At 40.3% G+C, this 17,741-nt stretch overlaps 1 protein-coding gene across 2 annotated transcripts in view; it reads right to left on the bottom strand.

Annotated features, from left to right (window-relative positions):
- The window catches only part of uts2r2 (urotensin-2 receptor 2), a 111,263-nt gene that overhangs the window by 64,549 nt on the left and 28,973 nt on the right, over positions 1-17,741 (bottom strand). For both annotated transcript variants that reach the window (XM_063074333.1, XM_063074334.1), the window contains exon 3: positions 2,375-2,450. In XM_063074333.1, the coding sequence (XP_062930403.1) occupies positions 2,375-2,450 (76 nt within the window). The remainder of the gene's footprint in view (positions 1-2,374; positions 2,451-17,741) is intronic.

The following is a 17,741-nucleotide window of genomic DNA, read 5'->3' as shown; positions in this document are numbered from 1 at the left end:
TAAAAGTAAAACAAAACAAGTATCCTGTAACACACACAAAACACTGGAGAAACTCAGCAGATCAGTCAGCAGCAATGGAAATACGTAAACAGTCGACCTCTCAGCTCAAAGCGTCGACTGTTTAATAATTTCTGTAAGCTCTGCCTGACCTGCTGAGTTCCTCCAGCATCTTGTGTGTGTTGCTCTGGATGACCAGCATATGCAGAATCTCTTGTGTTTACAAGTATCCTGCAGTTAGTTTTCTTCCACTCGCTATCCCGCCCACCCCACCTCACCAAAGCTCATATCGGGTTAAAATCAAGAGTAAACTGGAGAGAATAAACTAAAAAGAACAAGGAAAATGGTTGAGGTACCACACTGGTCAGATTCATATACAGACCCTCCTCAGTTACAGTAGGTTTTCACTCATGTGAACTGCTTGTAACTGTCAAGTGCATCCTGCCAGTCTCCAAAACACTTGTGATATATACAGGCTGTACACAACTCAGGCATTGATAACCAGTGGAGGACCAGTACTGCAAAACTGATAAGAAACTAGAATAACAGACACAAATTTTAAAAACAAGCCCAAATGCCAAGCGTTAAGAGTTTGATTGTTAAAATCTTTTCCAGACAAGTCAACCTTCTATAGTTTGAAACAAAGGTACAGTCCTGTGATCATTGGGACACCTTTGTGAAAATCCAACCAAAAATGACAAATTCTGTAACGTTCTTCTCACTTTGTGTTCTAGAAGTATTTCAGGGCTCGGCACAAAAATGGACATTTGAATAATTAGAAACCAGTATTTTCATACGTTATCCAATCCAGTTTCAAAGTTAGCAAAAATATCTTAAAAAGATTCAGCAAAATTTGTTCAGGAAGAATTGATGAGGTTAGCAGAACTAATGGTGATTTAATTAGTCCATGCACGACGAAAAGTCTAAGGTTCAGACTCAAGTTGTTGAGGAAAGGACAACTGGCGTCATGTAAGCAGCACTGAAACCAAATGGCATTCTGGAGAGAATAAGTGCAAGGAGTTTCAATTAATAATGCAATATTGATAATTAATTTTGCATAATTTTCATAGGAAGTTTATGATATATTGTTTCCATGACAGATACAGGACATTAATTTTTAAGACAGATATTATACACACTTCATATACATCCTTTATTTCTCAAGCAGGTATTTACAAGTTTACTTTTTTCCCCCAATATCTTCCAATATAATATACATAAGTACATTGCAATCAGTTGTTATCCAAAGCATCCAGTTACTCTCAGGGTTTTAGTGAGGATTACCGATTTGTAACATTTTAAAAAAATGCAAATTCTATATTAAAATAAACAAAAAGAATGTATTTTGTAACTGGACAACACCTTTGTTTTCAGGTATCTAACATCTACCTGCTTTCAACTAACTCAGTCTTTGAAGAAACTCCCAGGCAGCATTAAGAAACTGAAGTTTTTGAAAGGCATCAATGCTAACTTAATGAATACATCACAATTGTTCGAAATGTAACTCTGGAGCGAGTGAATAATCTTAACAGGAAGCTCCTTAGATACAAAATATTTTTTTAAAAATCCAAAAACTGAACTTGTACTGATGCTCATGTTATACGTAATCAGTTTCTGTTTATAATTTGCTGTCCAGTATCTAGGGTCTCACAAAAAGCAAATTTATTCAATTGTAAGCTTACTTTAATTATACTGTTTAAATAATAATTGCTGTTGAATGACCATTTTACTTTTGCTTTCTACTTTATAGTTGTCTACCTTCTTTAAATTTTCATGGTCTTCAAAGACAAATTGGTTGGATAGAAATATGCAGCCATCCATTGAATTGCTGACTTCAGACACCCCACTAAGCAGAGTGGAAGTTGAAGGACAATGGAGGGGGAGGGATAAGGTAATTCAGTCAACTATTTCTCATTTCCAATTACTGACAAAATGTACATTTGATTCTTTACCTCCTCACCAATCTATTACACAGTTTTCTAAATTTCACCTGATGGCACCTTGCTCATTTCAAAACAATATACACATATAATCAAAATATGTATATAAGCTAGCTTATGTATTTATATTTATTGTATTTTTTATTGTGCTCTCTATCTTATTGTGAACTTTTGTGCTGCATCAGGTCCAGAATATTAATTTTTTTGTTCTCCTTTACATTTATGTACTGGAAATTACACTAAACAATCTGGAATCTTTTGTAATACTGAAAGCCCAACATGCACAGTCTGTACATACAAACAAGGGTTTGAGAGTCTGGAATGAGTACAAATATTCATGCTGACAAGTAATAGTACCAACCTTTACAATCTATTTATTCCCTCAGTTTTTGATATTAATTACTGGTACATTATTATTTTTAAAAAATTAAATATACCGTAGCATCTTTGCTGCCTCCTCTCGATTTACCACTGTGTCTTTCACTGCCCTGCCACATTTTGTTGGTGTGCAGCCTGTGAAAAATTAAAAAAAAACTAAAATCAGAATTCTCTTATGTGCAGTTCATGATATCATCTTAGTTTTGTATTCAACAACAGGAAAACCTTCAAACTTCGTATGACACCACTACTAATCAATGGACTGAGATAATGCAAAGCAGTTAGTTCAGAGTATCTTGTACCTACACCCCATTCATGATGCAATTTATTCTCTTTCATACCTGTTCACAACCCTTTTACTTATTTTTTTTCCCATTAACTTATTCTACATGGTAACTAACAGTAACCAACAAACCTACGAACAAACCTACCAGCAAACCTTCAGGAAACCCACAGAGAGAATTTGCATGGGTCACTAAAACACTACCCAAGGTCAGGATGAAAGGCAGGCAGCTGAAGCAGTCAGAAAGCTACTTTTTTGCTATTTTCACTTAAGTTCACTGGTGCCATTTGAGATGCAGCATTGATGCTTCTAAACTGACAATATGCATCTCAACACATTTCTGCTAACATCTTGTAATACATAAAAGTCTGATTTTCTTCAAAGAGAACTTTATCTGCACTCTCCATTCTCAGATTTATCTAAATGGATGATTTTGTTTTCTGATCAGCTTGAAGCCATGTAGTGAGGTTTTGAAAAGAGGCAAAGTAACCAAGTCCCATGTGCAGGATAGGACGGCCTCTATCCATTACATTCTCAGTACACCTTTTGTAGACATCGAAACCACACAACCAGCTATCCTGTCTGTCAAAGCTTTCAACCTAGGTCCTGAATTTGTCTATCATTTAGCAGCATGAAAACTAATAGAAGTTTCAAATAATTATTTCAAGAAATGAAATGTAACTAACATTATTCTTCCTTTGATTCCCATTAGGCCAACAAACCTCATTCAAGAGTCATGTTACTGCTGATTCAGGATCTGGAAGCCCAAATGAATGGCAAAGAAATGTGTAGGTCCCATTATGAAATCTAGTAGCAGGAAAAAATGTATTGATTACAGCCAATACATTCAAACTTCCACAATCAGACCAATAAACCCAAAGCTGTTGGCACCTGTGTCAAGAATGCTGCAGAAGAACAAGCAAAAGCCAGCAAAATCTTCCCATTGAAGACCAATTTTCTTTGGACAAATCATTTGCAAAGTATTAGTTCTACCAAACTATATTTAAAATTCTCATTAATACACTCTTCTCACCACTGCAATTTCAGCTGCACTCACTGGGTTTACAAAATTATACAAAAATTTGTAGAAAATAACACTTTTTAAAAAGCTTTTTCACCAATCTGGGGGAGAAAAACAGCTTGGGAAAGGATAGCTGTCCTTGTAGGAGAAAAACTGCATTATAATGGTAGACTATACCTGCCTTTTTTTCACTGCCTTGTACTACTAGATGGATGACTTTTGATTTTGAGATTTCAGATTGTAGACCGATACAATTCTTCCGTGTCTGGTCACAACTCACTGCACCTCTTAGAATCTGTGTTTAGGTTTCTGCTGATCCATCTAATGCATACTATTGAGGTTGAGCTTACATTATACAAGAATTGTATCTCGGGTGTTTTACCACTGGTTCAACCGATCTGCAAATATGATCAGGTAATTTTATCCCCCATGCCAGTACGTTCATTACCGGACAGCAGCTGGCAACTATGTTAATCTGGCAGGACGTGTCTGGATCTGTACTCTGTTAACAGGTGACTCAGGTGAAGTGGATTATTGACATTTACTTTACAAATTACATTCACCTCATCTACTCATCTCCCAGAATGAGTTAAAAATAGCATTCCTGGGGATTGCTAACGGGAGAAAAATTGACATTTTGTCTTTAAAAGCCATGCGGTGAACACACTGTTTCCACTTCCTTGGCTCTCTAGTTACTGAAATTATTTCGAGTTTCGAGCATTTATTCTCAGGTGTTTTCCAGATACACAGAAAAAGAAACTATTTCAGTTGATATCTTGAACTCAGAATCAGAATTAGGTTTAATATCACCAGCAAACGTCATGAACTTTGCTGTCTTTGCGGCAGCAGTACATTATCATAGATGAAAAAACATGAATTACAGTAAATATATATATTAAATAGTTAAATTAAATAAGAAGTGCAAAAAATAGAAATAATAAAGTATTGAGGTAGTGTTCATGGATTTAATGTCCGTTCAGAAATTGGTTGCCAGAGGGGAAGAAGCCGTTCCTGAATCATTGAGTGTGTGTCTTCAGGCTTCTGTACCTCCTTCCTGATGGTAGCAAAGAGAACAAGGCATGACCAGGGTGATGTGCATCCTTAATGATGGATGCTGCCTTTTTAAGGCATCGCTGCTTGAAGGCATCTTGGATACTATGGAGCTGACTGTTTACAACTCTTTGCAGCTTCTTTTGATTCTATGCAGCACCCCTCCCCACCCCTTCCCAATACCAGACAGTGATCCAGCCAGTTAGAATGCCTTCCACACATCTGTAAAAATTTGTGAGTATCTTTGGTGACATAACAAATCTTCTCAAACTCCTAATGAAGTGTAGCTGCATCGATATATTGGGCCCAGGATAGATCCTCAGAAGATACTGACACTCAAGAACTCGAAATTGCTCACTCTTGTCACTTCTGGTCCCCCTCTGAGGACTAGTGTGTGTTCCCTCATCTTACCCTTTCTGAAGTCCACAATCAGTTCTTTGGTCTTAGACGTTGAATCTTAGACTGTGAATGAAGATTGGAATGTAAGCAAAGAGTGGTCTTACTCGTGGACACTAGAGACAGAAGCCGCCAGAGGACGATGATATTAATAACTATATCAAAACTGCTTAATTATCAAAAAGAAACATAGCAAACCAGGATCCTCATCACAGAGGATATCCACAGGCTATAATGAGTGCACTCTTTTCCAGTTAAGATAAATTGTGGCTACCCAGGCTAGATTCCAGGTTAGCATATTAATGGCATAGAAGAATGGCAACTTAGAAAAACTTGTAGAAAAGATACAGTGGCATGCAAAAGTTTTGGTCAAAATTTCTGTTACTGTGAATAGCTAAGCGAGTAAAAGATGAACTGATTTCCAAAAGGCATAAAGTTAACGATGACACATTTCTTTAATATTTTAAGCAAGAAAACTTTTTCATTTCCATCTTTTACAGTTTCAAAATAACAGAAAAGGAAAAAGGCCCGAAGCAAAAGTTTGGGCACCCTGCATGGCAGTACTTAGTAACATCCCCTTTGGCAAGTATCACAGCTCGTGATCATTTTTTGTAGCCAGCTAAGAGTCTTTCAATTCTTGTTTGGGGGATTTTCGCCCATTCTTCCTTGCGTCTAGTTCTGTGAGATTCTTGGGCCATCTTGCATGCACTGCTCTTTTGAGGTCTATCCACAGATTCTTGATGATGTTTAGATCAGGGGACTGTGAGGGCCATGGCAAAACCTCCAGCTTGCGCCTCTTGAGGTAGTCCATTGTGGATTTTGAGGTGAGTTTAGGATCATTATCCTGTTGTAGAAGCCATCCTCTTTTCATTTTCGGCTTTTTTACAGACGGTGTGATGTTTGCTTCCAGAATTTGCTGGTATTTAATTGAATTCATTCTTCCCTCTGCCAGTACATGTTCCCCGTGCCACTAGCTGCAACACAAGCCCAAAGCATGATCGATCCACCCCCGTGCTGAACAGTTGGAGGGGGGGTACTTTTCATGAAATTCTGCACCCTTTTTTCTCCAAACATACCTTTGCTCATTGCGGTCAAAAAGTTCTATTTTAACTTCATCAGTCCATAGGACTTGTTTCCAAAATGCATCAGGCTTGTTTAGATGTTCCTTTGAACCTTTTGAATAGAACTTTTTGGCCTATTTTTGGTGCCGAAAATTTTGCTTCGGGCCCTTTTCCTTTTTTGTTATTTTAAAACTATAAAGGATGGAAATAAAAATGTTTTCTTGCTCAAAATGTTAAAGAAATGTGTCATCTTTAACTTTATGCCTTTTAGAAATCAGTTCATCTTTTACTCGCTTAGCTATTCACAGTAACAGAAATTTTGACCAGGGGTGCCCAAACTTTTGCATGCCACAGTAAAGCTGTATGGCACTCAGATACACAGAACCTGGCACCACATTTTTGGATAACGTTGCAAGCAAAGCTATGTAAATGAGTGGAACATCAGCAAACTGAGGCTTAGAGGAGCTCTGAATGCATTACAAGTATCTGGAAGGGTTGGAGTGAACAAGGTGAGGTTAAGTACTGACAGTAAAGAACAAAGGAGGCCAACATAGGGAAGAAATGAGAAAATCTATGGAGAGAAAGGTGAAGGGAAGGGAACAAAAGAACAGTACTAGCCTCTGGTTCAGAGCAACTGCGAATTCCAAAGTGAATGCCCCGAAGGAAGATAAGATTAACACACCTCAGCACATTACAAAACCAGTCTCCCCCTCCCTAGACTCCAAATAGACCTATCACTGCCTCAGTAAAGCAGCCAACATGATCAAAAGAAAAGAGGGGCATCCTTTTAAGACACAGATGAGGAGGAATTTCTTTAGCCAGAGAGTGGTGAATTTGTGGAATTCATTGCCATAAACGGCTGTGGAGGCCAGGTCATTAGGTATATTTAAGGCAGAGGTTGATAGATTCTTGATTGGTCACGACTTTAAGGGATACGGGGAGAAAGCAGGAGCCTGGGACTGAGAGAGAAAATGGATCAGCCATGATGAAATGGCAGAGCAGACTCAATGGGCCAAATGGCTTAATTCTGTTCCAATATCTTATGGTCTAAAAGCCCCACCCATACTAGTCATTCTCTCTCTCTCTTCCCTTCTCCCAACAGGCAGAAGATTAAAAACGCCTGAAAATACGTACCAGCAGGCTCAAAGGCAGCTTATCCCACTGTTAAAACTATTGAACAGACCACTTGCATGGTAAAATGGACACTTGATCCATCTCTTAAACATGAGGAATTCTGCAGATGCTGGAAATTCCAGCAACACACATCAAAGTTGCTGGTGAACGCAGCAGGCCAGGCAGCATCTCGAGGAAGAGGTACAGTCGATGTTTCGGGCCGAGACCCTTCTGTCCTGTCCTGCCCATCCAGAGGATGGGCAAAGGGTATAGTCAGAGGGACAGAGGGAGAAAAAGGAGAGAGAGAAAAAGAATGTGTGTATATAAATAAATAACGGATGGGGTACGAGGGGAAGGTGGGGCATTAGCGGAAGTTTGAGAAGTCAATGTTCATGCCATCAGGTTGGAGGCTACCCAGACGGAATATAAGGTGTCGTTCCTCCAACCTGAGTGTGGCTTCATCTTTATAGTAGAGGAGGCCGTGGATAGACATATCAGAATGGGAATGGGACGTGGAATTAAAATGTGTGGCCACTGGGAGATCCTGCTTTCTCTGGCAGACAGAGCATAGGTGTTCGGCGAAACGATCTCCCAGTCTGCGTCGGGTCTCACCAATATATAGAAGGCCACATCGGGAGCACTGGACGCAGTATATCACCCCAGCCGACTCACAGGTGAAGTGTCGACTCACCTGGAAGGACTGTCTGGGGCCCTGAATGGTGGTGAGGGAGGAAGTGTAAGGGCATGTGTAGCACTTGTTCTGCTTACAAGGATAAGTGCCAGGAGGGAGATCGGTGGGGAGGGATGGGGGGGTGGGGACGAATGGACAAGGGAGTCGTTTAGGGAGCGATCCCTGCGGAAAGCAGAGAGGTGGGGAGGGAAAGATGTGCTTAGCGGTGGGATCCCGTTGGAGGTGATAACAAGGAAAACCCTATTCCTAGTGGGGTGGCGGGAGGATGGAGTGAGAGCAGATGTACGTGAAATGGGGGAGATGCGTTTGAGAGCAGAGTTGATGGTGGAGGAAGGGAAGCCCCTTTCTTTAAAAAAGGAGGACATCTCCCTCGTCCTGGAATGAAAAGCCTCATCCTGAGAGCAGATGCGGCGGAGACGGAGGAATTGCGAGAAGTGGATGGCGTTTTTGCAAGAGACAGGGTGAGAAGAGGAATAGTCCAGATAGCTATGAGAGTCAGTAGGCTTATAGTAGACATCAGTAGATAAGCTGTTTCCAGAGATAGACAGAAAGATCTAGAAAGGGGAGGGAGGTGTCAGAAATGGACTAGGTAAACTTGAGGGCAGGGTGAAAGTTGGAGGCAAAGTAAATAAAGTCAACGAGCTCAGCATGCGTGCAGGAGGCAGCGCCAATGCAGTCGTCGATGTAGCGAAGGAAAAGTGGGGGACAGATACCAGAATAGGTTTGGAACATAGATTGTTAGATTGTCCGATTGTCCAGTGAATATTGGCAGAATTAACTATGCAAATTGATAACAGTTTAACCAGTAATTTATTATTCAAACCCTTCTCAAGATGGAGCCCTCTTTACAAGAATGCTTAGGATTATCTACTACTGTCTGAAGCTTTTCACCATTTAAAATAAACAATCAAATGATGGAAGATAAAGATGTTTGTAAACTAAGGTATGATCCAGTACAACAAAACCACATAGGGCAGCACGGTAGTGTAATGATTAGCACAATGTATTGAAGTATAAGTGACCCAGGTTCAATTCCTGCTGCTGCCTGTAAGGAGTTTGTACATTTTTCCCCGTATGAGTTTCCTCTGCAGTCCAAAGACCTACTGGTGGGAGGTTAATTGGTCATTGTAAATTGTCCCGTGATTAGGCTACGATTAAATCAGAGGGATTGCTGGTCGGCATGGCTCAAAGGGCTGGAAAGGCCCTATTCCATGTTGTTAGATATGTGGATGGATAAACAAGTAAATAATCAACCAAACCCTCACCGTTCACATTAATTTGATGCCAGTTCTTAGTAAGTTTGGTAACATCACATCATTTGATAGTCCCCTAATACAGCCTGCCTGCTTCCCAAACCCAGCTAAACAGTTATCAGCTTAAACTGCAGCAATCCCCGACTTTAAAACAAACATTTGCCACAAAACAAAATTTTTCAAGTTCGAATTTATGGTCATTCAGCCATACACACGTACGCAGCTAAACAAAACATCGATCCTCTGGCGTCATACAGTTACGATCCAATACGCACAGGCAGAAGAATAATATTTGCACAAGTTCTGAGTGACATATGATGTGAAGTTAAAAACGCAGACACAAGGAAATCTGCAAATGCTGGAAATTCAAACAACACACATAAAAAGTGCTGGTGAACGCAGCAGGCCAGGCAGCATCTATAGGAAGAGGTACAGTCGACGTTTTGGGCCGGGACCCTTCGTTAGTCCAAATGGACTCGGCCCGAAACGTCGACTGTACCTCTTCCTATAGATGCTGCCTGGCCTGCTGCGTTCACCAGCACTTTTTATGTGTGTTGATATGATGTGTAGTGCCTGTTTATGTCAGACTGTGTAATGACACTGGCACTACTATAATCAAACCAACAGTTGTATAAATATGTGAAACAGCAGCAATAAAAGGTGAAAAGTGACCAGTGCAAGATGAGAGTGTATCTGTGAGTTGGGGAGTAGGGGGTGGGATGGGGTGAGGGGTCATGGCAGGACATTCAGACAAAGTGTACGTGCATGCTGGGTGGCAGCAGGGTGTTAAGAAGTCTAATAGCCTGGGTAAGAAGCAGTTACCCAGCCTGACAGCTCTGGTTCTTATGCTGGTTTTTACTGGCAATACAAGAGTAACATTCAATTTCCTACACGTGCTGCAGAATAATGCATCAGCTTCAAAAAGACTGCTAATTCATTTCCTGTTGAGATCAGATTCTCCAGATCTCTGTTCCACCTTCTACCTCGCCCTCTTCTCAATTTACAGTAAAAATGTGAGGTGCAGCTGGGAAGCAAAATCAAAATGTCATAGAAATGGAATGCCTCCTACTAAGGGAACCATGTAATTAGATATATTTTCAAAAAAGAATGCACGGTTCAGTGTAATCACTTATAATGACAGTGAACAAAAGATCTACACTCTCATCAGCTACTTAAATAAACTCCAATTAAGATTCAAATCATATAGTTTCTGCAACAGAACAAACATATTTTTTTAACTGATAGTACATAACAGAAGCCAGGGGAAAAAGTAGTTCACATACAGTATTTCCAAGTTCATTATCTTCATGCACAACTTTTTCATCAGAGTATCCAGGTGTATTTCGAGCAACATCATAGCTTTTTCCTCTACTACCTTAATTCAAATACTCATTTTAATATACTGAAGAAACTCCCAATATATTCTGTACTAATATTTCTTTTGATTATTCACTCTTTGCATTCTTGGCTGGTAGTAGTAATCTGGTTTTACTTTATTCACATTTATATGTTTAAAAATATGTATCTTATCCAATTTCCTTCTGCACCTTTTCCAAACATCATCAAGTCCAGAGAAATAATGAACTCTACACCTGGATTCTAACTGGTTATAAATAGCTTCAGCCAATTAAAGTAGAAATATTTGAAATGCATCGCTTGGGGAGAAGAGAAAGAGGAGGAGGAGGAAGAGGAGGAGGAAGAAGAAGAAAGCCCTTAACTCCAAGTGGAGTCATTGGGATGCTGCCATGACGACGTTTTAGCAGGCTTTCTTATTTTTACGAGGCTGAGTTGCTAGCTCGATACTCAACCCAGCACAGATGGAAAGCATGCAAGGGAGCCTGCTGGATTCAAACTCTGGAGCCATCGCTCTGAAGTCCGGCACTGATGCTACTACGCTACCAGCCGGCCATTTGGTAAAATGACATCACCCTAAAATGTTATCCCTATACTTCCCTTCCATAAACATCCTGCTGACCGTTTCAAGCATTTACCTTCAATTCAAGCTTAATTGTCATTTAACCATATATGAATACTCATGAATACAGCCACACGAAACCGCATTACTACGGGGTCAAGGTGCAAAGACACATTACCAACAGTCACACACAGTAAGCACACCAAAGATCACAATCATGTAATGAGAAATCCAAGGCTCACCTCCCCACCAACCCCCTGACACTGTGGCTTGATGCATACAAGTGAATAAATCCACATAGATTATCAGTAAAAGTACAACAACTCAGAATATGGATGTATATAAACAGTCCAAACCCCCCCAACCTACCAATATCATCTGTCGACTGGTCCCCGACGCCTGCTAGGCAACACCGTGGCTTTGAAGCTCAGTCCTGGCATATACAAGCATATATACCAGTAAAACATTAGTAAAAACGCAACCAGACAAATATATATGTATACAGTCCATTTTAAATCTTCAGCCACCACAACTGCTCTACGCCATCCCCATCCCCAGGAGAACAAGATGGCTCACAGGCCTCTCCTCCGGCAGCTGAAAAGCAGGCAATTCTGCAGCTTGAGGCCTGTCCATTGAGTGCCGCCAAAAAACCTGGAGTGCCACAACAGAGCTTCACTCTCCGCTGATATACACAAGGGTCAAAGACCTGTTCCTCTGCTTCACTAATTCTATAAATCTGTCATTTTTTTGCTTCAATTTATACTGCTTATAAATATTGACCTACTGTTGTGTCATTGCCAAACTTTGAACATAAAGCTTTCATCAAATGTTATTTACGTCTTCGAGTCCTCAGTGGAGTTTAGCGGCTCATTTTGCCCTTAAAACTATTTCAGTTCCTTATTTAACCATACTTTAAAGCAGGGATTTCCAACCTTGCTTATGCCACGAATCCTTACCATTAACGGAGGGGTCCATAGACCCTAGTCTGGGAACCCCTGCTTTGAAGGTAGGAGAAAATGAATATTCAGTCTGAAGACAATTTCTTTAAACAATGGCATCTTAAAATTAGAGCCGAATCATTTAGAAATCAAATATGGCAGCAGCATTTCTCAAATGCAACAGTAAAAATCTAGAACTCTCCCCCAAAGCGGAGATTGATAGGTTATTAGATTAAGGTAGTATACTGTAGATTCAAAGTATGTACATTATCAACGTGTGCAGTATACCACAGTGAGATTTGTCTTCCCATACACAGCTACGAAACAAACACCATGGAACCCCATCAAAGAAAACATCAGACACCCAAACAGCAAAAAAACAAGCAAATAACACACAGATCAAAGCAGACTGGCTCTGCGGCCCGCAGGCAACAAATGACATAGCGCTAAATTGAACTGAACTAAATTGAATATTCCAAGACTGTTTCAAGGACTCTGCAGTCTGATGAAGGCACACACTCAGTGACTCAGGAACAGATTCTTTTCCTCCGCTATCCGATTTCTGAATGGGCATTAAACCTTACTATTTTTATTGCACTGCTTATTTAACTCTTTTATATATATATATTCCTCTTGGTAGTGGGTAGTGCCTCCATATGTCACTACTACAAGGCGTGACAACCCTGCCTTCCTCGAGTCCCAGGCACAGCTGGCTCCAGCTAACAGTACCCGGGATGGGCCCCTGTCCAGGATTACGGATCCTACTGCCTTGTGGGTATCTTCGGGAGAAGAGAAGGCTAAGGAGTAAACCCTACACTAATCCGGAGTGGAGCCCCTAAGGCGGTTGGATGACGTATCATGTCACCTCCCAGCAGCTCCTGCAGCCAAGCTGATGCCAAATGTACTGCTTCGCATTCCTTTGGACCACATACGTGAGGCCGAGAGGGGGATCTTGATGTCTGGGCAGCCCAGGATCTCCATATTCATCGCCCAGGTCTGCACCCTGGAGAGGTCACTTGAGTCCTAAACCGGGCGCATCCATTGTCTACTTAGACAGATGGAGCCATTATAATATAATTTACATTAAATCACATTTTTTCTCTATGATTACATATTGCCAGTGATATTAAACCAGATTCTGATGCAACATATTTATCAGTGAGCTCTTTCACTGCTTTGTACATTTCTATGCTATAGAAGAAATCAATACAAATGTTTTCACTAACAACCAGTTCCACACGACCTAATGCTTGCCAGAATATGTTAACAAGACCAGCAGATAAATAAGAACAAAGAAAATGTCTTGACAAATCTATTCTTTCTGATGATTTATGTATCATATTTCATGATAATTAATAAATCTACAAGCAAATAAAGAATTGCACCTTGGGTATCCCATGGATACTATTGCAATTGCAAATGAACTAAACCATAGTTCTCTAGACATATATCACAAGATCGTGAAACCAGAAGAGAACAGAATTTTCAAATCAACTAATTTGAACTGCGAAAGGCAATTTAAAAACTACACAGTATGAGCTAATGTGTAATATCTTAAGCTAATTCATTTCATCTACAGTTTTGAATTAAGCTTGGTATTGATTTCAATCACAAAAAAAATTGACTTTGCATTTCCAATCCTATTTGAGCCAGAAATAAGCTGTGAAATTCAGATGTATAGAATATTTTGATTCTAAGCCATGAGCATTTAGTGCCTGGACTTCTACGGATTTTAAAGCCACTCTACTGCTCGTCGTTGAGCCAGTCTGTATGGTGAACTGCTACCCGTATGATACCAGCCCTTTTCTGAAATGCCCAGAGCAGATGGTCAATTTTCACAAGGCTTTACTGAAGCACAGATGACTCATGCACTCCCCGACTGATGTCCAATCAAGAGATTTATTCCTAGAATCCATAAAAACATAATTTCTTACTGAAAACCTTTTGCTCTCTATGTTCTTTCTTCCGATCACAAATATCAACAAATTCACCAAACTTGAGAGCAACCACATGGCACAAGCAAGAGTGATGCCCTTAGTTAATGCTTGTAGGGTGGTGAAGAGATAATCCTTCCTGTTGCTGGTTCAAGGTTAGAAGCTGGAGTATTGAGTGTCAATTTGGGAGCTAATGAGATGAAATCAGGGTTGATTGACATGACATTCTCATTACTCTACATATTTATGGTGAAGGTTACAGCCTAATGCCTTAAGCAATTCCCTTACCAAAATATTGTGTACAGTTCTGGTCACCGAATTATAGGAAAGATGTCAACAAAATTGAGAGAGTACAGAGAAGATTTACTAGAATGTTACCTGGGTTTCATCTCCTAAATTACAGAGAAAGGGTGATCAAGTTGGGTCTTTATTCTTTGGAGCGTAGAAGGTTGAGCAGGTACTTGATAGAGGTATTTAAAATTATGAGGGGGGATAGATAGAGTTGACGTGAATAGGCTTTTTCCATTGAGAGTGGGGGAAGAGTCAAACAAGAGGACATGAGTTGAGAGTTAAAGGGCAAAAGTTTAGGGGTAACATGAGGAGGAACTTCTTTACTCAGAGAGTGGTAGCTGTGTGGAACGAGCTTCCAGCAGAAGTGGTTGAGGCAGGTTCGATGTTGTCATTTAAAGATAAATTGGACAGCTATATGGACAGGAAAGGAATGGAGGGTTATGGGCTGAGTGCAGGTCGGTGGGACTAGGTGAGAGTAAGAGTTCGGCATGGACTAGAAGGGCTGAGATGGCCTGTTTCCGTGCTCTAATTGTTATATGGTTATAATATTGACTAGCACAATGTGTTATAAATGTGTGTGTACATACCTGTCACCAATTCAGTGATCAGAGCTTGCAAACAGACATCAGGAAGTATATTTTATGAATAGATAAATAAAGTCAGTTATATATCATGGAAGCAGATGATTCAGCTCATCTCATCCATGTCAACAGCATCATCTTCTTGAGTTTGTTCCACATGCCTGTATTTGACTCATAACCCTCACAACCTTTCTGTCATTTGTCTTTAAAACATTGTAATTATACCCACATCTATCATTTCATCTGGCAGCATGTTCCATATACACTCAGTGCCACTTTATTAGGTACTTGAATGACTTTATAAAATGGCCAGTGAGTGTATGTTTCTGGTCTTTTGCTGCTGTAGCCCACTCACGCCAAGATCTGACGTATTGTGCATTCAGAGATGCTCTTCTGCACAAAGCTGTTGTAATGCATGGTTGTTTGACTTACGGTTGCCTTCTTGTCAGTTTGAACCAATCTAACCATTCTCCACTGACCTCCCTCATTAACGAGGCGCTTTTGTCCACAGAACTGCAGCATATGGGATGTTTTTGATTTTGCACACCATTCTCTGCAAACTCTAGAGACAGATGTACACGAAAACCCCAGGAGATCAGCAGTTTCTGAGATATTCAAACCACCCCATCTGGAACCAACGATCATTCCACAGTCAAAGTCACTTAATCACATTTCTTCCCCATTCTGATGTTTGGTCTGAAAAACAATTGAACCTCCTGACCATGCCTGCATGCTTTTATGCATTGAGATGCTGCGACATGATTGGATGATTTGATATTTGCATTAATTGAGCAAGTGTACAGGTATACTTAATAAACTGGCCACTGAGTGCATTTCCCTTCAAACTGAACTCAAGTCATTCAGAATGATGCAGCAACATAAAAGCTATCAGTTAATATAATTAAAAATTGTGCTGAGAATATTTTTCCAAGTTTTGTACAAAATCTTGTACAAGTTTTATAAAACTGAATTTTAGTTCCATGGAAGGTCTGTATTTAAATACTGTCTCTCACATCCCAGAATATTTAATTGTCGAGATTGAAGTGCAACCCTTTTTATATTTTAGGAACCGCGGCAAAAGTTACAGTAAACAAGCTTCCATGCACAGAGAGCTGTGATTATAGCTGTGGCTAGAAGACTATAATTTTTATGTTCACTGAGACATAAATATTAACAAGGATACTGGGGACCTCACTTCAGTGGAATGCTGCAATTGAGTCATTTCAATAGGGGTAGCCAGTCACAAACTTAAACCTCTGACTGAGGCAATGACCCATTGAACAGCCATCTACGTGCTGGAACTATTATAATGAGCAAGACTTACTGGGCAAGATTTGTCTGCATCAAGGTTTCCACACCGATTTCTAGGGCAATCCAGTTTGACACCCCAAATGCACAGGTGCAAAATGTTGACTTTTAACAGAGCAGGAAGACAATAAATCTCTAAGAAGTTCCACAATTTAAGAATGTATTTAAGTTCTTTCCACAGACTACAGGACCTAAAATTATTTCAGTCTGGAAGTAGAAGAAAATATTACTAAAACTATTCAATATTATTCCTCTGTTTACAAAGGACATTCAATCTGAAATTCTAAAATGTACTGCGGTGTTCTGATCATTTTCTCTGTGCTAAAATCAGCACTGCATCATTTTCTACTATTGATCGTTTTTCTTTCTTAACTTGCTGAGCTACTTTCCTCACCAGCGTTTGCTTTCCATGACAACTGAAAGGCTTTTAGAACTCACACTGTATCAAAATATTGTATATGCCTCTTCTTTAAGTGTCTTTTCTACAACATCTTTCACATCAAAAATAGACCACAGAAGTGGCATATGTCTACATTTAGGCTGCTTAGTTTAAAATAAAACAAGAAATCGGTATTTCCTTCCTCTTGTGCCACTGGCTCTAAATATAATGTGCCTTCAGAAGCCGCATTCACCTTGGCTTCAGAGAACACTGCTTTTCAGTTGGCACAGAGCCTCACTTACTGATACCAATTAAATTACTTGGGTCATCCTTAATGTAGAAAAATGTTCTGCAGTTCTGCAGAGATGGGTTATCAAAAACCGGGCTTGAAGCCATAAAGTAGATTTTAGGTAGGGCTATTGCAATTACATTTAGGCAAAGAATTATAAAGGAGAGGTTTGGGTTGCTGAAAGTTGGCCCCAGAGGTGCAAACAGAACAGAGGTGGAAGTACATAACTGGGACTGGTTATGTACTCCCAATTCCATCACTGGAATTGTGTTTGGAAGGTGGAAGGCAGTACAGGAGGAAATTAAACAGAGTAACAAGGCCATGAAGGCATCCTTTATATCTGAGGTATTGGTGTACAGGTAACCAGTGTACATCAGCATGATCATGAGGTGGTAGGTGAGCACACAAGTTAAGGTATAGGCATTAGATCACTGTAAATAACCATCTGAAGTTTCAGGTATGGCTCAGACATTTAACTGCAGTTGACTTCAGGGTGGGTCAGATGTGGGCAACTTTGAAAGTGTAGAAGTGATGAAGGGGTGGCTGGGTGGAGGGGTGGGTGGGAGGTTGCTGAAGCTGAGCTTTGAGGATGTTGTGAAGAGTCAGGTTCAACCTGGCACACAGGTTGGGGAGGGCTTTGGAAAAGCTGGCAGGAATAGGGAGATCACAGCAGTGCCCAAAGATGTTGTGTTCACTCTTAACAACAGGGAGACACAGGAATATGCAGATGCTGGCATCTGGAGCAACAATCTGATGGGGGAACTCAACAGGTCAAGCAGCATCTATGAAGAGAAATGGACAGTCGATGTTTCAGGTCAAGACTCTTCAGGTGAACAAAACGATACAAGGGAGGTAACCAGTATGAAAAGGTGGCGGGGGGGGGGGGGAGTAGAGCAAGAACTGGCGGGTGAGATGGGAGTCCG

Source organism: Mobula hypostoma, chromosome 22, assembly GCF_963921235.1.
Source record: "Mobula hypostoma chromosome 22, sMobHyp1.1, whole genome shotgun sequence".
In the NCBI taxonomy this organism is placed as follows: Eukaryota; Metazoa; Chordata; class Chondrichthyes; order Myliobatiformes; family Myliobatidae; genus Mobula; species Mobula hypostoma.
This window is presented reverse-complemented; position numbering and strand designations above follow the sequence as displayed.